At 38.0% G+C, this 26,093-nt stretch overlaps 3 protein-coding genes and 1 pseudogene across 3 annotated transcripts; 1 reads left to right on the top strand and 3 right to left on the bottom strand.

The window, feature by feature from the left end:
* The first annotated feature begins 5,693 nt into the window (after positions 1–5,693).
* On the top strand, positions 5,694–6,534 carry LOC122646268 (annotated as a pseudogene).
* Positions 6,535–9,291: 2,757 nt separating this feature from the next.
* On the bottom strand, positions 9,292–11,142 carry LOC122646519 (photosynthetic NDH subunit of lumenal location 3, chloroplastic-like). Its single transcript, XM_043840091.1, has 2 exons — positions 10,860–11,142; positions 9,292–9,427 (listed from the first exon to the last, which is right to left on the bottom strand). The coding sequence occupies exons 1-2, from the start codon at positions 11,094–11,096 to the stop codon at positions 9,329–9,331; spliced, it is 336 nt and encodes a 111-aa protein (XP_043696026.1). The 5' UTR covers positions 11,097–11,142; the 3' UTR covers positions 9,292–9,328.
* A 12,940-nt stretch (positions 11,143–24,082) lies between these two features.
* Positions 24,083–24,951, bottom strand: LOC122646625. The gene is made up of 2 exons (XM_043840210.1): positions 24,814–24,951; positions 24,083–24,557 (listed from the first exon to the last, which is right to left on the bottom strand). Exons 1-2 carry the CDS (start codon positions 24,875–24,877, stop codon positions 24,187–24,189), a joined length of 435 nt encoding a protein of 144 aa, XP_043696145.1. The 5' UTR covers positions 24,878–24,951; the 3' UTR covers positions 24,083–24,186.
* An 89-nt stretch (positions 24,952–25,040) lies between these two features.
* Positions 25,041–26,093, bottom strand: LOC122645211 (F-box protein At3g07870-like). The gene has a single exon (XM_043838543.1). It carries the CDS (start codon positions 26,091–26,093, stop codon positions 25,041–25,043), a length of 1,053 nt encoding a protein of 350 aa, XP_043694478.1.

The following is a 26,093-nucleotide window of genomic DNA, read 5'->3' as shown; positions in this document are numbered from 1 at the left end:
AGACCCACGCCAGCAACAACAGTGTAGGAGACGTTGCCAGGAGAGATTTGAGGAGTGGGGTCAGAATGAGGACGAAGATAACCAGCGCGATCCTCGCAAACAACACCAGCAATACCAAAGGCGCTGCCAGCAACAGAGAGATCCACGCCAGCAACAACAATGCAGGAGAAGTTGCCAGGAGAGATCTGAAGAGTGGGGTCAGGATGATGATGAAGATATCCAACGCGATCCTCGAAGACAACACCAGCAATGCCAGATGCGCTGCCAGCAGCAAGAGCGAGACCCAAGACAGCAGCAACAGTGCCGGAGACGTTGTGAGGAGAGATCTCAAGAGTGGGATCAGAATGAGGACGAAGATAACCAACGTGATCCTCGTAGACAACACCAGCAATGCCAGAGGCGCTGCCACCAACAGGAGAGAGACCCACGCAAGCAACAACAGTGTAGGAGACGTTGCCAGGAGAGATCTGAGGAGTGGGGTCAGAATGACGACGAAGATAACCAGCACGATCCTCGCAAACAACACCAGCAATGCCAGAGGCGCTGCCAACAACAAGAGCATGACCCACGACAACAGCAACAGTGCCGGAGACGCTGTGAGGAGAGATCCCAAGGGTGGGGCCAAGATGACGAAGATAATCAACGTGGTCCTAAGAGAGAGTACCAGCAATGTCAGAGGCGTTGCCAACAACAGGAGAGAGACCCTCGTCAGCAACATCAGTGCCAACGCCGCTGCCAAGAGAGATCTGAAGAGAGCAGAGGGCACGATGAGGGTAACCAGCGTGAGGAGAGAAATGAAGTCCAGTCAAGCAAGTGATTTGTCAAGCCTATGAGAATGTAACAAATAAAGAAGTAGAGCTTTCGATAGCTCTTCGTTTTTTGATGAAATAAATAAACAGTTTTTTTTTTGGGTAATTTACACATACCACCCCTGAGGTTTAACGAAAGAATGATTTTACCCCTCAGTTTTGGAAAATTCTGCATACCCCTCTGGGGTTTACAAATGTTAACAAACAAACCCATTCCGTCAGTTCATGACTAACAATGTTAAAATCAAGGGATAAAATTACAAAAATACCCCTTCAAGGAAAAAAAAAAAACCAAAAACAGAAACTAAAACCTGCAACTCATCTTTCCCAATCGATTTGGGAAAGATGAGTTGCAGATATCCTTGAGTCTTGGATGTGAGTTTAAGTGTTTTAGGTTCTGAACATATGGAAGGTTGTATTTCTTGTGAGATCTAAATATCTGATTATGTTGGTTCGGTTTTGGAATTCTGAAGATCCTTCCGGTTCTTAGTTGTCGTGTTTTGAAGATTTGTACTGAAAATCGTGATTTTTCTGTAAAGGAGGATTTGACCTTTAGCATTTATTAGAGAGTTAATAGTTTAAAACAATTAAGATCTGGATGTTGGAGGCGTTTGGATTATTCTCAAAGGATGAACAATGGATTTTTTTTGGGGGTTCTATGAATTAATAATCAAATCCAGCTTTGGGCTTTAGATGACACTTTTAACTTTAAAATTAAAAGTTTTGTCGGAATCATTTATCTATGGTTTTGAAATTTTCAGAGTAGTTTGAAACTACGATCGAAGGGTATGAAGTTTTTGAATCACTTTGCCAGAATTTTCAATTCAATTCCCCTTCTCTCAGTTCTCACATCCAATTTGCCAATGCACAGAACTAGAAAAAACAGAAGGACAGAAGTGATAACTAAGTGGTGATGGCAGTAGTTTCTGGAAGAACGTCAACCCTGAACCTAGATGCCCCTCTCTTCATCCCAGCAGCTTTCCGCCAAGTAGAGGATTGATTTCTCAGCAGAGTGGTGAGAGTTGGTAAAGACCTCTACATGGTTCTGTGACCGCTGGCTTTCACAACATCAGGAAGAAGCCTGCAGCTTCATCATCAGCAACTCCATTGATGAGATGACGAGGACATAGCAAATTTGTTGCCAGATTCACTCGATCAACAACTCCATTGATGTTGTAAATTTGTTCAGATTGGCCAATAAGTTTTTAAAGGACATGAGAGCTTGCAACTCATCTCCCCTTTTTTCAAATCCTAAATGATTTGGGGAAGATGCGTCACAGGTTTGTCTGTTTTTTTTTTTTTTGTTTCTTTTCTGAAGGGGTATTTTTGTAATTATATCCCTTGATTTTAACACTGTTAGTCATGAATTGACAGAATGGATTTATTTGTTAACGTTTGTAAATCTCAGGGGAGGTATGCAGAATTTTCCAAAACTAAAGGGTAAAATCATACTTTCGTTAAACCTCAGGGGTGGTATGTATAAATTACCCTTTTTTTTTTCTAGTAAATAAAGCCTTACTAATAAGAATGTTAAAATTAGTCAATCAGTCCTACACGTCAAGGACCAGGCCTTACTGACAAGGGAATCTAGCAAATTATTTTCCTCACTTGGCATAAATACAAAAGTACATGATTTTAAACTCAAGCCAAATGACATGAATGCTACCATGGAAGATAGGGATCACCAAAATTAGTGGGTATGTGAGCGAAAGAGAACATAGATCAAGATGTTCCCAACTTTCTTCAATTCATGAAGAAGGCATTAGAAAAAGTAAAACACAGATTCATTATCTTACTGGGGAATATGTAGGAGAGAGAATGTCAATGTATGATATGACAAAAATTCGAATCCGCTAACAATTTTGTGAAGAGTTTACAAATTATTCTAAAAACTAATATTATTTTATTAAATATTTTGAAAATGTTATGGTCCAATCACTGCCACAGAATCTCTATATAGGCATATTCGATGGATGGGTATAATCAATTATACAATATTTGTTTAGTAGTGGGATTAATATGCAATTGATTAGATTAATTTATTAATATTTACTATTTTGGGGAGTTAATAATGGCAACCAAATCCTCAGGCGTATTAAGGCAAAGAGGAGGGGAGAAGCTGAACCGAGAACTCTCCTATGCAGAATATGTCTCTATCCATTGGAGGCAGTGGAATCGGTGTTCGCCTTCGAGTTTCAGATGACTGGAAGAGTCCATCGGAGGACTTGGTTGTACAGACTCGAGGGCTCAGTGTTTCCTCCTTGATTGGGGTCGCTCCAAGGCTATCAGAGATGGAGAAGATAAGGGGTCGCCAGGATCGATATTCAACGTGTAAGACCTGGGAAGAGGAAGAAGGGGTGAAGGAATCATCTATTGAATTACTAATTAACCCTTAGTTAAGAAATTTATTTAAAGTTATAGTTTTTTTAAATTTTTTTATTTACTTTTAGCAGTGAATGTGATTTCACTCATTTGTCCTCTTGAATTTATTTCCAATTGTGTCCCTAATAGTACTTTTAAGAGGGTAATTACTGTCTTGTTATGTTTGGATAACTAACAGACCCTTGTTACGTTAATAATTACCCAGATTAAATTAATAGATATTATAAGATATTCGGATTAGGTATGATACTCAATGACATTCTATCTCTTTCCTCTTTTGTAATATACAAGGATACTTGTTATATATAAGTAGGAACGCTTGTCATCGAAGGGATTGACGAGGACACTTGTTATTGAAGGGATTAACCAAATAAGGCAATGTTGTATATTAAGAATCCCAAATGCACTCCAATTGGGAAGCCCACGCTGAGTGGGCAACCCACTTTATAAGAGGAGGAGAAGGGGAGAGGGCTTAGACAATTTTGGCTGCCCTCCTCTCCATTAATTCTCTCCCCCTCCCCACTCCCCCCTCCCCTCTTTTTTCTTTGGATGGAAATTAGGGATTTTAGACACCCTAGGTCAAAGTCTGTGTGTATTCCCAACAAACACAATAGTTGCATGAACATATTCGTTGCATTGCTCAAGTGTGGAAGAGGCTAAGATTGCATAGAAGAGCTACGCTTGTAGTTCAAAGGTAACTTGATTCCTCCCCCCATTAAAGTTTTGTATAATAAATTTCACATGCAAAACGAGAACAATCCAATCCTCCGCTGCGTTGGGCATTATCCACTTAATTGTCTACTTTTTCTTCTGTACTTTCTACAATTATATTCAAAATTATTGACCATTTCAACTATTTCGAAAACTTTATTTGGAAGACGTTGGAACGAAACTCAAACATGGCTGCATGCCCACATGGAGAATAGGACCGTGAAATATCAGTGCTAGTTGAATTGGCAAATGGTCAAAAAGCAAAGCCCGTGGGGTGGTCTCTATCCCTAAATATTTAATAAATTTATAGGGAGGGTTCTCTCAGCAAGCGACATAGAGGAACATACTAATGAAGTGCGATGAAATGGTTTTACACATAAGAAGGCAGAGAGGTGATTTCATGTGGGTGCGGGTGTGGGTCTGTGTGTGTGTGTGTGAGAGAGAGAGAGAGAGAGCTACCATACCCTTCCCTGGTGGCACAAAGAACCTTTTTCCCTGAATTTATACTCTACTATGGTAATTGTTTTCATAGTTGATTAAGCTTTGGATTGATCCGAGTAACCCGATGACTACTTGAAGGAGATGAAGCTATTTTTAATTATTTTGGATTGAAAACCCTAACATGATTAATTCAATGCTGTGAATTTGTGAGTCGTATAGAGTTCAACATTCCAATCAACTGTTTAAATAATTTTAGATATTTTTTTAGGGAAAAAGAAGGCTGTTAGGCTGTGTGGCGCCTACATCCAAACACAATAAGGGCAAAACGACCGCCCACCCTCTGTTGGATGCCTTTGTGTGTGCTCTCATTGACCGACCCACACTGGTGCAAGGACCACTCAGCCTGGCAACTATTCCCTCCCTATTTGTTATTTCCTTGACTTTCAATTTAACTGCAGTTGTGATGACCCAAATGCCTTGGTATTGGAGTAGTAATGCATTATCCGTATAGTTTCTATCCATGGAAGGTATAGTAGATATGTTCTTCAGTTGTTTGAGGTGAGGTGGACTTTGGGCTCAAATTGAACTGTACTGTGCTGGGCCTCAGCCTCAAATTCAATCCCATCGAAGTTCATCAATTGCTCAACCCAGTCCAGCAGTTTTTATATGGGAAAACCCTTGCACGTAAGGGTTAGATATGTAAATGGATATTCGAAAATTATATTCGGTCGCGTTCGTATCAGAGAATTCAATCCGTCCAAAACTAATTGGATACGAATATGATAATCCCCTTATTCGATCGATTATTATCCGATTCGTTTAGCAATCCGACGGTAATAAAATATCTGAAATATATCTCTGTGTCCATCTATCCTTTTAAGTTACCTTTATTAAATTTTGTTATCTTATTTTTATAATTTTATAAGGGGTTTTTTATAATTACCACTCCAAAATCTTTCATATTTATTATTATCCCCCCAAAAACTTTGAAACAATTATTACCCTCCCTTGTTGCATACTAATAACTAACTGGCCCCCACCGTTACAGACCTGTAACGGAGGGGGTTAGTCGTGAAAGTGTGTAATTGTCACGAATTTTTTAGGACCAAAATACACTTTTGGGGTGGTAATTGTAAAAAACTCCCACCCCATCACCTTCTCTTCTTCTTCTCCTCCTCCTCCACCTCCTCCTTCTCCTTCTTCTTCTTCTTCTTCATCCTCTGCAACCCCAACCACCTGATTCCAGAGATGAATTTAGAATTGCCGATTGCCAAAATGATCAAAGATGACGAAAGTAGATTTAAAAAAAAAAAATTCTTTCTTCTATTTAAATTTCAAGGAAGAAAGAGACAAAAATATTCGATTTGTTGGATAGTCTATATAAACAACGCGTGCAATCTCCGTTCAAAGCTCTGTGTGTCTCTCTGCAATCACTCTAATGATGGGTGGATTCAAACTACGACTCTCTCGCATGTTCCGTGCTTCATTTGGGTCGTGTCGATCACGAAGCGTAGCCATTTTCATCTCTCAAATCCGCCATGAATCATCTGCAGAGGATGGTTTCGCAACAATGGAGAAGTTACAGAGTCCAGAATTGATGGAACAAAGCCCACGCTTCGGCTTTGATGATGCTAAAGGAAGAACTTGTCCCCCTGCATCACCCATTTCGCCATTAAATTCATATTACAAGCTTGAGGAATTTGAATCAAAATGGGGAAAAATTAAGTGAAAGGAAACGAAGCAGAAGAAGAATCAGAGATCTATGAACAACAAATCAAGATTTCATTTTGATTCTTCATCAGGAGAAAGTGATAGTGGGTGGTTCAGTACTGAAGAATCTGGAGACGAGACAGAAACGTTTTTATCTTCAAAGAGTTTATCTTCTGATTCTTCTGAGATTTACTGCCGGAAAGCAGCTGAAGTTCGCCGGAGAAGGAATTCTGAAATGAGTCATGACCCGTTTGATTCAGGGGGCAAATTACAAGAAAGGATCGCTGTGGTGAAGCGGTCTAGTGATCCGTACAATGATTTCAGGACATCAATGGTGGAAATGATTGTAGAGAAGGAGTTATTTGCAGAAGAGGATCTGGAGAAGCTTTTACAGTGTTTTCTGAGTTTGAATTCCTCTCATTATCATAAAGTTATTATTGAGGTATTTAAGGAAGTATGGGATACTCTGTTCTCTAATTGATCTTGAAGAATCTGACAGTGTCGATCTGCTTGATCTTTAGAAACTAGAAAAGTTGTAATTTGCTTCTATTGGTGCTCACTCTGCAATTCTGTCTAATTGGGCTCTCTTTTTCTTTTTCTTTTTTTCTATTTTTTTTTCTATTTTTTGCTTTTTTGAATCTAAGATCAAAGATGAATTGCAGAGGATGAAGAAGAAGAAGGAGAAGAAGGAGAAGATGGAGAAGGAGGAGGAGGAGGAGAAAGGAAGGTGATGGGGTGGGAGTTTTTTACTAGTACCACCCCCAAATGGGCATTTTGGTCTTAGAAAATTTGGGACAATAGCACACTTTCACGACGAATCCCCTCCATTACGGGTCTGTAACGGTGGGGGCTAGTTAGTTATTAATATGCAACAGGGGAGGGTAACAGTTGTTTCAAAGTTTTGGAGGGATAATAGTAAATATGAAAGATTTTAGGGTGATAATTGTTAAAAACCCTTTTATAAGTTAAGATAACGTGATTCTTTTTCTATATTTTCTATTTGATTATATATATTGTTTTATGCAATGTGATACATAGAATCTCATATCTATGTGAGAAAATCAAAGACTAAGAAGAGTAAAAGAAAAGGTAGTTGTTGAACTCTCAAGTCTCAGCCCTAACCCTCGTCGTAAAAATGGTAAAGATGTCAATGGATAATCGAAAATTCGTATTCGATCTGAGTCCATATTCATTTAGGATAATCCATATTCAAAAAATCACTCCGGAAACTATCCGAATCTGTCCGAAAACTGATAGGATATTATCCGAATTTGTCCGAATATAAACGGATACGAATATGATAATGCCACTATCCGACGACTGAATTCAATCCATTTATATCTCTAGTAAGGGTGTCAATCAGTTCAATTTCAATTCGGTTTAAGATACAACATTTGAAAACCGAAACCAAATAGGAGCTCTTTTTTTTTTTCAAACTAGAACCGGCACACTTTGGTTTTTATTCTGTTCATTATTCGGTTTTGACCCGGTTTGTATTTAGTTTGGGCCTTATTTTAGGTATTTGGGCAAACATTTTACATTTTCACCAACAAAAAACACATTTATTTGTTAGGATCATAATCCACTAAACTTTTTTTTTGAACATTAAAAGGGAATACAATTTAGCGTCCACATTGATTAAAACATTAAAACTGACTAGAATTTATTTGGTTCGATTTGATTTGAATTGACAGTTTCAGCCTTGAAACCGAACCAAATCGAATAAAAAAACAGATTCCAAATTTTAAAACCAAAATGAATCGATTTGTTTTTGTTCAGTTTTAAACGAATGGTTTCGCTAATTTGAATAATCCTTCCACTTGGTATTGAGGAAAACATTCGTACTAAAAATTCATCCAAAGCCTCTTATCTCTTGATCGTTTGAGGAAATGGCCGACCTAAATGGGTCATGTCGAAGTATGATATATGTAATTCTCACCATATAAATAAGGCTTAATCTAAATTATTGGCATTTCAAATTTCATTGTCAAATTCAACTACATATTATGGGAATAAAAAAGAACATAATCTATATAATGGAATCAGAACCAACTCTTTACGATCGGATCGAATTGAATCGGAACCAATAGTTTACGATCGATTTGAATAAAAGGTCTTAATCTATATGCGATTCTCTTTCCGGTTCAGAATTGAAAAATCGATAGTTCTAACGAATAGGAACCGGTAAGTCAAATCGAATAGAAACCAATAAAACTGGACCGAATAAATCAGTTTTCCGTAGTACCTTATGTTTAAACAAAGGCTAGTTCTATGTTTGGATTGTATTTCTAAAGTGAGTTTTTTAAAATTTTCAAACATCCTAAGGCCAATTCCCGTTTCCTTCCTAAGGTGGCTTTTTATGATGTTAGAAATGTACTATGAGAGAATCCGCAATATATATTGAGATGGTAGGCTTTAGTTATTCTAAACTTATTTATTCATGCTCTCAAATTAGGTATATGTACAAAGAATCAAATTAAAGGGTACAAATGTGAAACAAATGTAATTGACACTACAAACCGCGTGTAAACCGAAATTAAACACATTACAAATCGGGATTGCAAACCATTTTTCAAAACCTGCACTACAAACAACATGTAACTGGATAACGAAAATCGAATAGAAACTAGTAAAACAAAACCGAACGTAAAAAAAAATTCATTCTAGCTAATTCCTATTCTGTTCGATTTTCATTTGCACCTTGCCAAGATGTAAACCGAACCGGAACAGAACTGAACAATTGAAACTTAACCGATTGACACCCTTAGCTAGCGGGGTCCCATGTGTGTGCAAGAGAACTAGGTGCTACAGTTATCGGCGTCTGCACTGACTATAAAACCCACATTTCGGTGTCAGCATTAATGGGTCTTCGGACCTCGTTAGGTAGAGCGAAAAAAGAAAAATTCAAATGTCATTTCTATTCAAAGCCTACGTGGCACCCACGTAGACGGGTTACCCATTAAACACACTTCGTCATTCCATACTTTTCATGAAGCAAAGTTGGCTAAAAATAGATGGGATTGAAGGTTTGAAGGGAATGAAATTTTCCCCCTTTTTCACAAACACAACATGCATGTTTTACACTTTCCCCCCCCCCCCCCCCCCCCAAGGTCCTAAAATGTTAATATGTACAAACATATTATGTATCTCTTTCATATAGAGAGAATTCTAATTAACATGTGTGACATCTCTCATCATGTTATTTACAAACAACCCCCCTCTTTTTTTTTTCCTTCTCTGAAACTGTTGGATTAGTTCTAATATATACCTTTCAATTAAAGCATGATTGCCATCACTTCTTGCAATACAAGAGCCGCGTCGCTGTATCGATTCTGCGTTAATGGAATGCTACGGATTTTCACTGCATGATCCAACTGCATGAATAATTAACAGTGATCATTAAAATTAACGGTCGATACAGGGATACCAATCTATATCACCTACTATGTATGCCACAAACTAAACTATCAAATCAGAATTTCTGATTCTAACCTCATGGAATTACTTTCTTATGTACTAAGTAAAGGCTCACAATTGTCCATCTTGTATTAGAGCCCATGGGCTAACTATTTCTCCTGATATTTTACATTGGTTAGGGTTGGGCTGGGCTGTGATAAGCCCAAGCCCATACATTTTACACCTGGAGCACATTTACAGTCCAAAAAGCCCAACAAGTAAAATATGCCGACCCATTGGCCTCAGATCTAGGAGTGTCAATTTGGTGCAACCACCAAAAAGTCCAATGGAAACCTGACCGGGGAAATCAAAATTTGGTTGACCCAATTTCTTATTGGTTTGGTTTCCATTTTGTGTTAAAAAAAAAACTTCTTAAATATCAGTCTGTTTAAGTCTGGTCCGGCTGGACTGATAAGAAAGACCAAACCGACAGAATGGACCGAAACTAGTTAAAAAAAGATAAACCAATGTTTTTATTATGGGCAAGAGATCGCTGCCTGATCGTGTAGTGCCTGCACCAGCAGGCCGCACTGGGGCTGCTGAGAGCACACTAGCGGCATATGTTTATATGTGTTTTTTTTTAATTTCACTAGGGGCTGAGTTAATATCTTGCGCTCCCGTGTCTGGACCTTGGACTTAGGAACCATCACCAGGTAGTGTTCTTTCTCCCAAAAATCAATATAATAGAAAAGTAGGGGGGTTATTTCAAAGGGGGGAAGAGAGATAGACATAGTAGGTATTGGCTTACAATACACCGGTGGGGTGTCCATCCTTTTCCCATTATAAATAGGGAAAAAGAATGTTATTTGGTCGCGTGGCTCCTGCACCAGACATAGGAGCATGCAAATTGCTGCCCAGCCCCTTTCTAAATTAAAAAATTCCATTTATGTTGATGTCTCTGTGCGCGCTTTCATTGGCCCCACACTGGTGCAGGGACTACATGACCAAGCAGCGAATTCTTGCCCTAAAATGATAATAAAAAAAATTGACACAATTTTGATTTGAAGGACCTATTAGCTTATCAGCAGGGTTTTAAAATGCGTAATCGGTGATAAAATCGGTCAATCCCGGCCGGAATCGGCCGTACATCAGTGACAGCTGATTCCAACCTGAATCCGACGATTCACCGATCCAATTCCCGATTCTTAAAACCCCGTTTATCAGTAAGTTTCGGTATGGGTCAATATATATATGCTAGAGAGACCAGGTCAGAATTGTTTACCTTTAAATAGAGATCAAAGACCAAACTAATTTGACCAAATTGACCTTCACCATTCTCTTCTCTAGAATCTATAAGAAAATTTTTCTTTCAAGAAAATTGAAATTTCAGAAACAAAAATAAATAGTTACCTCTTCTATGTAATGAAACAGCCTATTAGCAAGATCAGTAAGGCTCTTCTTTTGTTCCTCTGGTGCATTTGAGATCACCTGACTGAAATCACAGTACATGAACATTGATTTGAGCCTCAAATCTCTTCCCATAAGATCCCAAGAACTCTCATCATCACTCATTTCTCCAATCGATAGAAGATCAAATGCACATTTCTTGATCCGATTCACACTTCGTCTTGACTTCACATCCACCATTTTCTTGAACCAGAAAAGAAATCCAAGAACAAACAACTACAAACACAGAAGGAAAGCACAATAAGCTTGGCTTCTTAATTGTTAATGGTTAATGGTTAATGGTTAATGGGAGTATTTATATATGATTGGGAAGAGACTTTGAGAACAAGAAAAGTACCCAGAAAGGAAAGGGCAAAAAGGGAAGACAAGACAAGAAATGTCAAAAACATTCCCTACTATAGAAGGATGGGATCTTCATCCTACCCTCACCAAAAACCCAACACTTGAGACAAACAAGAAATATTAAAACATTTTAGCTTTACATTAACACCTTTTTTAAAGCAACTTGCTTGAAATCAATTTGACTCAAACTTGATAAAGAAAGCTTTTTTTTTATTACCCTTAAGTAGTTTCCATTATTAATTTAATTGGAAGTACGAAACTTTCATACACCTACAGTGACAATACAAGAGATTACCCAGAATGATTATGCAAAAACAACTTCAATTTTTTCTTGAAGCTCAAGAATTGGGAATTGATTTTCACTCTAAGAAAAAGAAAACAATCAGAGATTCATGCCTTGATCGAAGTTCATGAAACTTTAACAGTCAAGAACAGAGATTACCAGCAAAACCCAAAAATAAAAATGAAACCAAACCCATTTTAGGATTTCCCAGCCTTACCCCAAACATCGCAATATCAGAACAAGAAAATCTACCAAAGCAACTACAATTTATAGATTACCCAAATCCAAGAAAGAAACGAAAGGTAAAATAAGAAACCCATATCAAGAAAATATAAGGAAGGAATGCTAAAAGACTTTACCTGGGTTAATTAATCTGCTCTTCAAGCAACAAACCAGAGCATTAATGGTGGAAAACCCAGAGAGAAAGAGAGAAATAGAGAAGGAATGAAACAGCAAAGAGAGTATAAATAAATAAAAAGGGGGGGGGGGTTTATGAGATCTTTTGGAAAAGACGAATTGTCCGTACGCCTGAGGAAAGACAGAAAGAAAGAGAGAAGAGAAGAGAGGAGTGATTGTTGTAGGGGTTCGTACGTATAAGAATACGTAGAAAGATACGAAGACAGGTAAGATATACACGTATACGGTTTCTGTCTTGTGGTTCTTAGCTTTGAACTCTTTCCTTGTTTCTCTCCATAAGCTTGAGAATCGCCGAGTTTTAAGGCTGATTTCTTCGAACATCTTTATCTATTACATGAGCGGCACTGAGTGAAACTCGGTTTTAATTACAAATTGAAATCTCAATCTGTAATCTGGATCGGAATATAGCCGCAGAAGCTTTCCTCTCTTTGGCCTTCACGCGTCGAGGCAAATTGAAAACGTGGTCTTCTTTCTCTCTCTCTCTCTTCTGAGGATCAATTCTAAGTGGGGTCTACATTGGACATGTGGCAGTCAATGATAGGGTTTTCCTCTACTTTCATTCCAACTATAAAAGGATTTTTATCTTATGTGGAAATTGGTGGAGTTTAAAAATGGGTGTCTCATGTTCATGTGATTAGAACAAGTAGGATCCATTAGTTCGACCTTTGTGTGGGTCCCATTCGGTTGAGGGAAGGTACAGTAGCACTCTTTTGTTTATATGTCGGCTGTGTTTGGTTGCACTTCATAGGAGTGATTCTGATGATCTTGTGTTCGGTATTTTGTTTGACAAATCTAGTTTGATCCTCAAGAACAAAAATATCCTTGAGAACAAGATTGAAAGATTAACAAAAAAAGTTTATTTGTCCATTCTGGAACAACCCTTGAGAACAAAAATACTTCATCTACCTCTCAGTTCGGAAAATTCATCCAAAACTTACATGATATCTCACATGTAAATAAAGGGGATGTAATACTTATCTGAACCGTAGATAGACCAAGATTAATTATGGTAAATACAAACATCAATTACAACATGAAACTTAAGGAATTAGTGAGGTTGAATTGTACCACCAGTCACTCTCTTTAAGACCTTAGTTTCCCTTTACTGGTGCAATCGGGTTGGTGTGAATTGGTCTAACAAGATAAAACAACACATACTGGCTCTCTAGTCCACGTGCACGTTATGACTAGGCTACATCGGGACACTTCAGAGTTATGCTCAATGGGATACAAAACAAAATACAATTTGGGATTATCTACAAACAATATTAAAATGGGTTTAACATCTAAATATATAGGAGAGAGAAAGAGGTACCTCCAAAAGACATGTCCAAATAACATGTCTTTTCCCACAAAATATATTTGTTGACCATTCAAAAATATATTCCAATAGATACGTCTATTGGTCATTTAGGTGGGTATTGAAAAAGACACAAACCTCCAATATTTGAAATCATCTATTTTAATTAATATAAAATTCCAACTCTCTCTTTCTCTCTCTCTTCCCGAAACCCTCCCAACCGCGATAACTAAAAACCCTTCTCACCATTTTTCCCAGTGCACCTTCCAACAATTTTTTTCCTATCCTTTGGTCTAGTTTGGACATTGATTTCTACTTGTTTAGTCTCCCTTCCAGTAAAACCGACATCTAAAGCTCTAGGGCAACATACACAATCTGCTTATTTTTATTTTTGTCAAAAATCTCTCTAACCAATTTCTCTTATTCCTTCATTTGCAGGTGTTGATTTGAATTTCTTCTGCATTTTGTAATGGGCAGAATGGCAAACAGAGATATACTCGGTTAACAAGCACCACAGAACAAAAAGAATTCTTCCCCTCTTGGGTGAACCTAATAGGAAGCAATTAAGTAGATATTGATGGAGCAATATATCAAACATAGTTATGGATCAGCAACTAAATGTATCACACACACACAATGCACGTAAGCACACACACACACAACCATAGGACTATAGTCCATTAAATTTCACTATCTCCAAATAATGGGAATACACAAGATTCTTCTTTAATTAAAATTAAAAGCATACAACCACTCCAATCATCAATAACAATATATTCTTGGCATATATTATCAACAAGATAAACTTCAAAAGAGAAACGAAAGAAAATGGAAGAGATCTCACCAAAACAGGGACAACAAAGACGGTTTTGTAACACTAAGTTAGAGAACTTCAAATAAAAATCACACAGTTCAGAATGAAGAGTTGTGTCTTGCAATTCTGTTGTAAAAAAGTCGGCTCAAACGGACCACGAATGACCATCCGATCGAGCTCTTGACGATGACTGTGCAGTGCCTCAAAACCCAAAAAATTTTATTCGTCTCATCTCTTTTCTTTCCTGCAGACAGCAGCTCTCTCTTATGTCTCTATGGGACCTAAATGAGGAAAACCCTCATTAAACTATTCTCTTGTGACAAAAATACCCTTCCAATGGGCTTTTAACTCAAATGAGCTTCACCAAGAAGGTGAGCTTTAGGCCATCGAACCCAACCCAACAAATCTCCCCCTCCTGACTATGTGGAAGGATTCGCCATGCCGACGATCAAACGGCAACCTTAAGCTTCTCCTTTGGTAAGGCTTTTGTCAACATATCAGAGCCATTATGATCGGTATGAATTTTCTTAATTTCTAGCGACTTGGAATTTAGAACATCTCTTATCTAATGAAGAAGTCTTTATTACAATTATTTCTGTCCGCATACAGATAACGAAGAAGCCTTCATTATAACCGTTATTCTGTCTAGATACAGATAACAAAGGTCTCATTCATAGCTGTTATTCTGTCCGAGTCCAAGTAACAAAAATCCTATATATAACCGTTACTTTGTCCGAAGTCTGAGTAACGAAACTCATCTCACATAGCCCTTACTCTGTCCGACAAGAGAGGGGCAAGCATGTCGTCCATCTCCACTTGAGCCGTGGGACATTTTTCTTTATTTCTTTTATTTATTGATGAATATCTGTCTCTTTTCTTATTATTTTTGGCACAATGTAGACCATTAAAGTAGTTCACTTTAATGTACATAGTAAATGATTCTCATGTTTGATGCATCATAATCTAGCTTTGCATATTGGTATAAGACATGTTATTATGAGAGAATATTCTAAATTTAGCATCTAGTAGAAAGATCGGTTTAACCAAACGAGATGGAGTGCTGATACCTTCCCACGCTCGTAACTTGACCACTTACCTATAATCTCTTACCAGACCATATGGAATCACGTAGCACTTTCCGTTCACCCCAGATGGGGCTACACTCATTGGCTCCTAAGCCCGAATCCTAGGTGGCGACTCCATTTATTTTAATTTATGAAGCATGATCCCAACCCCTTATGTTGATACATCGAGATACAATGCCATACACAAGCCCTCGTCGCCAAGGGGCCACAGAAAACTAATAGATCCTGCTCGCAAGGCGGAGGAACCCACATTCGGAGGCCGCGGTACCTACAGGTTCCATCTTGGTATTTCAAAGCCATCATCTGTTTGATAAAAAATGGTTTATTATTTTCGGTCTTTCTAGCATACAATTGCTCGAGCTTGAACCATAAAGTGTGTGTGTGTGTGTACTAATATGGTTTAACATATTATCCTCCACCCACTATTTAATGTACCCACACACTTGCCAATGAAATATATTTTATTTCTCATCGGTTTTATTAGCGAGTTTCTCACTAATAAAAGCAGGTAGATATAATCTTTCACATAGAGAAGGTCTTCCATTTTTTCTTTTTCAAACATGATCATTTGAACCATTTAAAATAACCATTCTACTTGTATTAATTTTCATTGTTAAACCCAGACAAATAATTTAATAATCAATCTGACTCTGATACTACTTTAATGGGGAGAATGACAAACCAAGATATACTCAATTAATAAGCATCATTGATTAAAAAGAATTATTTCCTTCTTGGGTGAACCTAATTGAAAGAAATCAAGTAGATATTGATGGAGCAATATATCAAACACAATGATGCAATAATCAAACTCCCAAATCAATAAGTAAATGCATCACACACACATGAACACCATCAATTTTTAACTGAAAAACCTTTTCAATGTGAGGAGTAAAAACCACAGGACCGAAGTCCATCAAATTTCACTATTTTCAAATAATGGAAATACACAAGATATTTTTCTAATTAAAATTAGAGGCATATAACCACTCAAGTCATCAGGAACAACATATTCTTGGCATATATCATCAACAAGATGAACTTTAAAAGATGAATGAAAGAAAACGGAAGAGATCTCACCAAAATAAGGTAACAAAGATGGTTCTGTAACTCTGAGTTAGAGGACTTAAAATAAAAATCTCACTGTTCAAAATGAAGAGTTGTGTCTTGCGATTCTGGTGTCAAAAAATCAGGCTAAACGGACCACGGATGACCATCCGATCGAGCTCTTGACGATGACTGCGCAATGCTTCAAAACCTAGAAATTTCTGTTCGTCTCCTCTCTTTCCTTTTCTGTTGACATCTCTCTCTTATGTCTCTATGAGACCAAAGTGAGGAAAATCCTCATTAAACCATTCTCTTGTGACAAAAATGCCCTTCCTATGGCTTTTAACTCAAATGGGCTTCACCAAGAAGGTGAGTTTTGGGCCATCCTCTACATGGAGGGAAACCCAACCCAACATGTTAGACTTTGGATCTCTTACCAAATTTATCCACTCACCATTTATGATCTAGCGAATGTTCAGTTTTTTTTTTTTTTTCGTATTTTCTCAAAAATGTTCTTTTTACCCCTATGTTTGACTTCATATCCTAATCTTCTAGAATTTCACTGCTTGTGCTGTTGCTATTGATCTTAAAACATGTTTCTGATATGGTAAGCTCAATAGTTCCAAGATGTAAATGTCTGATTTTAAAACATGCTTACAAAACATTTGATAACTGCATTTTTTGTCATCTCTTGTTCTGATAAACAAAATTTAGATACCTGTAAGAATAGAATGGATGTTAAGTCTCTCTCGTGTTAACAGGGCTAAGCTAAATGTGTTCAATGGAGTAATAATTGGAGGGCTTGAGATAGAGTCACAAAGGGCGTACCAATCGTTGTTACCAAGAATTTAGGATAAAATGACATGTGTTTTTTAACCTATATGGTCTAATGAAATATCGTGGTTGATTAGAAGGCAATCGTTTTTTTGGAGTAGATGAACGATTAACCATGTTCATAAATATACAATTAGAAGACTCTGGACAAAAAGTATCTTTCTAATAAATACATTATGAGTAAATTACTTCCCCCTCCCCTCGATTATGCTCTCATGACAAACCCCTCCCCTGGGTATTGAGTAATAACTCTCCCCTCCCCTACATTAACAAGATTCTATCAACCGAACCCATTCCGTTAAAAATGACTGTTAAGTGATGACATCATCCTAAATATATTTATTTAAATCCCAAACTACCCTTATATTTGTGATATTACAATAATACCCCTGAGCGAGAGGACAAGCTCACAGCACCATCATCTTCTTCCCCATTTCTCGATTCTTCTTCCATCGTCTTCGTTCAGTTTTCTTCCAAAACACACAGAGAGAGGGAGGGAGAGAAAGAAAGAGAGATGGATACAAAAGCAAGAAAGGTTTTCAGACTTTGCCCAAAAGACAAAAAGGGTTTTCAGATAGCAGGTTTCCTCTTCATTTGAAGAAGAAAGAGAACGAAACAGTGAGAGCATAAGAGATTCAAAACTCAGAGGCTTTGGGATTTGCGATTTAGGATTTCTCCCATATCCTCATTGAACCCTTCTTAGAACCACAATCACTGCTCATTCCTCCTATTTTTTGGTAATTTCTTTCCTTCTTAGGGTTTCAAACCCAATTCGGTGAAGAGGAATTTGGATTCAGTAACCTCTTGCATGTTTTGACTTGGGATTCCTATGTTGATAGAGGTTAAAGCCATGATTCCCTCCTCTTGAATCTCAAAAAATTGCAAATTTGTTTGTCATTTCTCCCTCTGGTTCCTTCATGTCCTCTGGGATCTGAGTTGCTGCTATGCAATCGGACAGATGGGATTTTGAGTCTAATTGAGATTGTCTCATAACCCATTTGTCTAGTGGGCTGCCGGGTTTGGGTGCTCTTCTTCATGTTTTCAACAGCCAAACTGGGTCAGTACTCTGTTTATGAATGTGGTTTCATTTTTTGGTTAATGTCTCTGCTTCCCTTACAAGAGTTTTTCCTTTACATTCTGGACACTTTGCCTCTATCTGATGAAAACCTTCTTGGGTTTTCAGCTATTGTGGACGATTTCAACAATTGGGTTTGATTCGTTTGAAGCGGCTTATGGTGCACAAATGCTTGAAGTTGAGTGGGATGATTCTTCTTTGAATCCATCAAAGAACATGGAAATAGCCTCACGACACAACTTCTCTAAGAGGTAGCAGATTCCATCAGAATTTATTCACTTTATCTCTTCTTTTTTTATTTAATTTTGGAAGTATTTCGTTTTGGGATTGCAGGTTTTGGGGAAACGATTTGGGGAAGTGAGGTCTAGCTCTGTTGGTTGCTTCGGTTGTGATCTTGATTGGGGTTGGTGGGTTTATGATATTTAAGATTTGGAGGAGGAAGGAGGAAGGGCATGGGATATTCAAGAAGAAGGAACAGGGGTTGTTTCAGCTCCTCATCTTCACTCTCTCTTGTCTGAAGGTTGGAGATGATAGAGCAAGGAGAGAGAAGTTAGAATGTTTTAAGACAAACCGTGAAAGGGTAATATAGTCTTTTCCCATCACTTAACAGCCATTTTTAACGGCATGGGTACGGTTGATAGAATGTTGTTACTGCAGGGGAGGGAAGAGTTATTACTCAATATCCAGGGGAGGGGTTTGTCATTAGAGCATAATCGAGGGGAGGGGGGAGTAATTTACTCATACATTATCGATATGGCGGCCCCACACAACTAATGGATCTCCATAAAGCTACAAATCCAGCACCCTAACCCTAATTTAGCGAAAATTTCCTCTTGGATTGGGCAGTGATAGCTCAAGCCCAAGGTTGGGCCAAGGGATGGGATGCCCTTTAATTCATGGGTTAGGTTCCGATCACCACCAATTGCCCAACTCCGCCTACATTATTATACCAAAAGATTTGTAGTTGTAATGACACCCTTGCAAGGCAATGTCACTCCACATGATGCTTCTAATGTCATAGAATAAATAATTATGTAGCTTTGACTATTATTCTATATTAGATAAGGGTGGCAATTCGGTATCGAAACTGTTTACTGAAACGGTATCGTATCAAAATACCCGTACCATATCATACCAAATTGTATTTGGTATGATAATGCTATGAAAAAATGGTACTATACTGGATATAATACGATATCAATATAGAGATTGAAACCGATGGTACATATCGATATCATACCGAATTACTGAATATTAGTATCGTACCGTATTATCATAATGCTTTGACTTTTATTAAAATATTCTTTCAAACTAATGCGTTGCAACTTGCAACTATGAATTGTTGCCTTGTTGGGGGTTGCTCTTTCTAGCATAGAAATTCAGGATTGAGAAGTGGGACTTTGCGGGAAGATAAGAACGTTTTTTTATTTTCTAATCTCTATTTTACGTTAATTTATTCTTTTATAGTTTCATAAAAAATAAAAAAAAAACTCTACTAGACCTCATCATGTAGCTGAATTACTACCACATCTCTAAACAAACATTAGTGTTTCTAAAAGCTAATGGGCTGGCTGTTCATGTTACTCTAATGACTAAAAGGTAGCAGGCCATATATGGAAACTTGGGCATAGTAAAGGGTTTTTTGGGGAGTAGGAAGATTTGATAATGGACCAAGTTTCCCTTCAGCCACGGTGAATTGGAATCCATTTAGCAAAAGGTTTCAAATGCGCATGGGAGGGTATCGAGAGAGTATTTTTGGGAACATGCTAAACCCCTATGGGGGTTTGTAAACCCTAAAATGGTGTGGTGAACCTTCATCGTGTGGTGAAGGAAAACTTTCTTTTTTGATGATTTGGTTATGTTAGAAAGAACACTACCTGATCGCGTGTGGCGCGCAGCTCTTGCGCCCAGACACAGGGTTGTACGAAATGACCTCCGCACCCCATAGAAAAGCAGAAATTTCTGAGGACACAGCAATCATTTTGCATGGCCCTATGTCTAGGTACAAGAGTCGCACATTGCGCATGACCAGGTAACGTTCTTGCTCCCTTAGGTTATTTTGGATATTGGATAAATAGGGATTACTTGAATAGTTTGCAAATCAAATTGCCATTTATGGTTTCTTCCCTTATGTCTTAAGTTGTTCATGTTCTTCAAATATGATTCTACGAGAAAATTTTGTATGGGTCACATGACAAAGTTTATGTTTTGATCATTACATGGATGATGTTTTGCCCCTCTCAAACTCTGCAGTAGAGGGAGCCTCGTGCATAGGAATGCTCCTTTTTTTTTCAAATTGGAGAGCTTTAATAAGGGAGGAGGGAGGGGGGAGGGGGGGGATAGGCCCCAAGGTGGTTTGAACTCGTGACCTCTTATTTGAGAGGAATGTTCTTTTTTATTTTTACATGGATGAAAACTCCTTGGATACGTCATTTGCTAAATTTAGTTATCCATCATATAATCTACCATTTCTTATTTAAACAAAATAACAGCCAAAATAAAATTGATTTTTTAAACTATTTTTTAAAATATTATAGTAATGGGAAAAAGAATGCTGGCTGGTTATGTACAGCAAGCGCTTAAACACAATCCCCTTGAAATGACCAAAACCCCTACAAAATAAAAAATTCCCCTGTTCGATGCCTTTGAGTGTCCCTTCATTGGCCCTGTGCTGATACAGGGGCCACACGACCGGAACACGTTCTTCTTCCCATGAGTATTGGCTACATTCCTTCTCTCTCTTTTTTGGTCAAATGGCTACATTCCTACTCTGACTACCCTGAACTCTCTTTTTGCACTCTTCAGAAAAGCAAATTTTCACCTCTCTTTCTTCCCTTGTAATTCAAATCCCTAAATTACCCTTATTACATATTGTAGGGGTTTCAAATAAAAAGAAATTGCACCATGATAAATTCATCCATAAAAGCAAAGGAGGAGAAACATCAAACCAACAGAAGCACCGATCAAATCCAAGAGGAAACCTCAATGGGCAGAGAGCTGAGTCCATGGCTTATCTTTCACGAAAGATAAAAGACAAGAACAACAAAAAAAGAAATAGTAGAACGGATAAATGGATATCCAGCAAAATACTATGGAAGTATATAATCTAAAAATCCTTTTTTAAACTATGTTTCATTCATCAGATCTGTGTAGACACAAGGGAATAGTAAAAATCAAGAAGAATCGCTAACCTCACATTCTGTGACATTAAAGTCCAACCATAAGAACTGCAGGATATGGTGAAAGTTCTCCTATATCAAGGATACAGAAGAAAGATTATGAGTAGATGGACCTGATGATGGTGAAGAAGTTCCATGGCTAGCAAAGGGGCAAGAGAGTTCAAGCAACTCCCTCTCATATTGAAAATGGTACCCGTCAGAAGGTAAAGTTGAGCAATGAGAATGTATATGAAGGATGGTCATAGTTGTTTTTTCAATCTTACAAGACACTACAATGATTCTATTTTGGACTATAATATTTATTTGACATATTCTTAGAACAGAAAATAAGGCAGCTCATGCAATTGCAGCTGAAGCTAGAAAAGCATCTTAGCCAGTTGGATAGATCTCCACTAGACAGAACCTGGGGTGACAGAAGTTTTAAAAACCCAAAATTATAGTGTCAACCAAAAACTCAATTATCCAGTCATGGTAATCAAAAGAGGAGATTTTAAAGCACTAAGTAATCTGAGTAGAACTAGTTGACATAAACTTTTTTACAAACTCCCAGATACACATGGCAAGAAAGCTAACCAGAGCAATCACATTAGAACACAGAATGTAAGAGGCCAAACTTATCATGACTCACTCAGTGACTCTACTAAAGAAGCTTCATTTGTTGTCCTGCATATTCTCTTTCGCATTGGCTGATTCCCATGTTAATATCAAGCATGGTAGCAGTCGTGCCAAAAAATAACAGGGGTGCCAGAGACCTCAATCGTATCCCCCCACCGGAATCACAAGCAATGCCCCAGCCACAGAGAATACCCATGTCCCCATTGCACTGCAGATAATCCACAAAGGCACAAACCATAGTGTTAAATCACTGTATATTCATACTGATATGGTCATACTGATCTCCCAGGATTTTATTTGATAGTGAGATACAATGCTAAGAAATGAACACACAGGTTACTAGAGATGCCATTCAACATTAAACAAAGCACCACTGTAGCAAAGTAAATTAAGTTGCACATTCAACAGTTCTACCATCTTCAGTAACTATACAATGACTTGGAAGAACTAGCATACTTTCCCTGACACCCATTAGTACTCAGCAATACTAATCATCTTCCAAAAAAAAAAAAGGAAAAATGCAATACTAATGCTAGACCCAGACTGACACCACCAGCCACATAATACTCCTAAACTCCATCTTCCTAGAAATAAAATGGAACAAAAAAATTAGGTTGTATCTTAGTCGCACTATACATACAGAACTATGAAGAAAACTCACCATGCTACAAAATAAAAGATAAAGATCTATGCAATTCTTCATACAATTACAGATCCTTTGGGTGGTGGCCCCTGAAAAAATTTAACTTGAAATAAGTAATAAATTCACTTAGTGTATACTAAAATAAACCCTTTGAATCACAATAAAAAAGGAGTCAAACAGGCAATTAGGCAGATGGAACATAAGGGGATATAATATCAGCCCACCCAGTGATGCAGGCAGGGAGTACCTCACTTACTCCCACAAGAAGAAGAAGAAGAAGACCAGGCCTTTATTGGCCACAACAGGGATTAGGTCCAGCTCAGTTCGTGGACTTAGTCCAGCCCAGTTCATGGGCTTAGTGTTAGTTGCTTTCTATTTTAAGTTCATTATTTAGTTTTCCTTTTTAGAGTTTGGTTTCCTATTTGAGTCATGTTTGCTATTAGCAAGTAGGATTCTACATTTCTAATCAGATTAGGAATGTGTTATTAGTTTTTTCTATAAAAGCACAGTTAGTAATGGCTTTGCCCACGATCTGATGAATATAAAGTTCGATTGTCTTCTTTCATGAAGCTGCTGTGGGATTCAGTGAGGGACAGGAAGTCCAGGAGATCAGTGGGATTCTGATATGAATTTATTGATTGAGAAGCACAGGTTAATCTCCTATCTTCCATCTCTTTTGAGAATATCAGTGGGATTCTGCTGTTGTAATTGCATGACTTCTCCGAGAGGTGAATGAGATGAACCAATATCCTGAATTGCGGATTAAAATCTGAAGGTCTGGAGTCTCCCTCAGGGACAGCAAGGAAGCAGAGCTGGTTTTGTTGGCACAGGTAAAGATGAAAAATATCTAAATGAGAAGACAGGAACGAGACAGTATCAACTAGAAATTTCACCCTTTCAATGCTCACAAGAGAAACCTGTGCTCCAATGCCTACTGAACAGAAAATTCTTGCTTTTGGGTCATAGTTGAACATTGTACATAATAGATCTAAAGCATCATCACTTGCCATTGGGAAAAATGAATGAAATGGAGGAGCAGGAAGAAATTGGTATTCTACATAATCTGGTGGATCACTAATCCATTTACCCAACATTCAAATTCGATAAGGATTTCAATATTTAATTCGAATATAAACTGATCTGGTGCAACTATTTAATAGCTTGTCATTGGCTATGGCCAACAAGATATGCTCACTTTAATTCAGAACAAAGAACAACAAAAACCCAAAAAGGAAATTTGTGAAAAAGATTGTTTTTGTTGCCTTTTTCCTAGTTCACTAGGTGGGTCACATCTCACATGGTTTTCTTTGTGTGATCCTCCCACAACAGCCTCAAATCATTTACATCATCTAACCCATAATAACACAACTTTTCCAAAAAGAATAAAAGGAAAAAAGAGAGCCAATCAACCCAACCACAAAAATGCATTAGCCCTATGCCGAATGATATATCATATTTAAGTTGGCCAACCACATCCATGAAAAAGTGGCAATTAAAGAGCTAGACTGGTAATTAAAGAGACACAATGATAAAAACAATAGAGCATTATATTGGAATCTATAGAGGAAGAAAGAAGTTAATGAACTATCTGAAAAATATGCACTATAAAATTCTAGAAGCCACATACCTAGATTGTTCACCCATCTATGAACCAATTGGGTGGTTTTGTTGCATGAAAGCCTAATTTGCTCATGTAGATAGCCCGACTAGCAAGTTGGCAAGCCACTTGCGCAGACAGTCTTCGATCATGGAATATTCTAGCCCAATTAAATTCAAAAAGGAGATCAGTAATCTTGGTAAGAATCTTTTCCAGCCTTTGAAAACTTTGCCTTTCTCCAGTATTAATAGCATCAACTAGCTCCTTTACAGTAGAAACCAAAGCAATGCGCTGGACACCTTGCCCACGAGCTAATTGCAACCCACAAAGAATGGCATTTGCTTCTGCTTCAATGCCATCTCTTGCAACTACTCTCTTCCCTTCGATAGCAACAAAGCCACCTCTAAAATCTGTTAGATATCCCCCATAAAAACTTCCATTTGGAGTGTCAATTATTGCAAAAACACGCACTATATAGACTGGTGGGTCATCCATGTATGCCAACTCCTGTGATTGGGAGTGAGTAATTCCAGTAATTTGATCAAACATGAATCTTTTCTGCATCATCAATTTATATTTTAAAGCATTAGTAAGACTATATACATATATTCTGGACCTGCCTAAATGTAATGATCAGCATCAAATAAGTAGAGCTAGGTACAGTACCTGTAGTGCATATCTTAGTGAGCGCAAGCTTTCCGTATAGAAACTGAAGAATGAACGGCTCCATTTCTCACAAATAAATCCAGTAAAACTTGTGGTTTGGACATGGTAATAGAATGATCTTCCGTCCCAAGTCTCAATAAGCACCTTATCCCCATCATCCTGTATGTCCCTAGGAATATAAGACCTAGAATAGCTATGGCATGGAGTCTCCACAAACGTACTCAGATTCAGATCAATGCCATCATGTATGTACCAAGGAACAAAAGACCTAGAAATCTAGAATAGCTACCGTATGGAGTATCTGCCAAGGTACTCAGATCAATATTATACTCTTTTACCCATGTAAACATACGAGTCTCATTGCAATAGTCTTTCGGCATCCATATGTCCATTATGTGAACACCTTCATCAACACATGAAAGGCAGAGTAGCCCTTTCAACTCCACCAATTGGAGATTTGAACATACAAGATCAGAACACCCACTGGGACGTGGGACGAGTCTAAATTCTTCATTCTCCAAGTTGAATGCCAAGATTGTCTTTTCTATATCGATCAATAGCTCGGGGTGGCGCTTGCGGTTGATCAGCCAATGAAGAGCTCCATCCACGAAAGCCGGACATTGACAATGCTCGACATTATAGGGGGAATTTCCAATAGTTTTCCAAGCCCAAGGAGAAGCATAAGAAGAAGGAGAGTCCTCTGCCATCCCCAAGGTGAATATTGAACATTGTGTTGGGAGAATGGGATCATATACCTCTAAGTCTCCATCAAAGAAAGGAGCAATCAAATGAACTATTTTATACTCATCCGTAGACTCAACATATCCAAAACCAAAGCTATTACATTCAGCAAACAGAAGCGGTGGCAATGTTATGAGTTCATGTGTACTTGGATTGCAAACATGGATTTCAGTATTGCATACTAAACAAACCAGATCAAAGCGGGTAGGCAACATGAGGGGGCGCCTAGTAGCATCCCTCTTACTAATCTCGAATTGGCTTAACAAATTCCCTTCCATGTCCGTGGAGGATTGGAGAAGAATAGTTTTGTTAATTTCTACCTCTGAAGGTAGAGTGGATGAGAAAAAGAGATGAGGTGGTTTGGACTTGGATTGATGAGAGTGCAGGTGAATGAAATGAGGATCACTAGATATGATATCAAGCCATCGTTTACTTAGGCACTTGAACCTGAGGAGGGGCTTCACGGGTAGCCATGAAAACAGTTTGATCAATAGATCTTCAGGAAACAGTAATGATGGATCATCATCTTCACTCCTCAT

The sequence above is a fragment of the Telopea speciosissima genome, chromosome 11 (assembly GCF_018873765.1).
Source record: "Telopea speciosissima isolate NSW1024214 ecotype Mountain lineage chromosome 11, Tspe_v1, whole genome shotgun sequence".
Classification (NCBI taxonomy): domain Eukaryota; kingdom Viridiplantae; phylum Streptophyta; class Magnoliopsida; order Proteales; family Proteaceae; genus Telopea; species Telopea speciosissima.
Note: the sequence above shows the minus strand (reverse complement) of the source record. Positions and strands in the feature narration are given on the sequence as shown.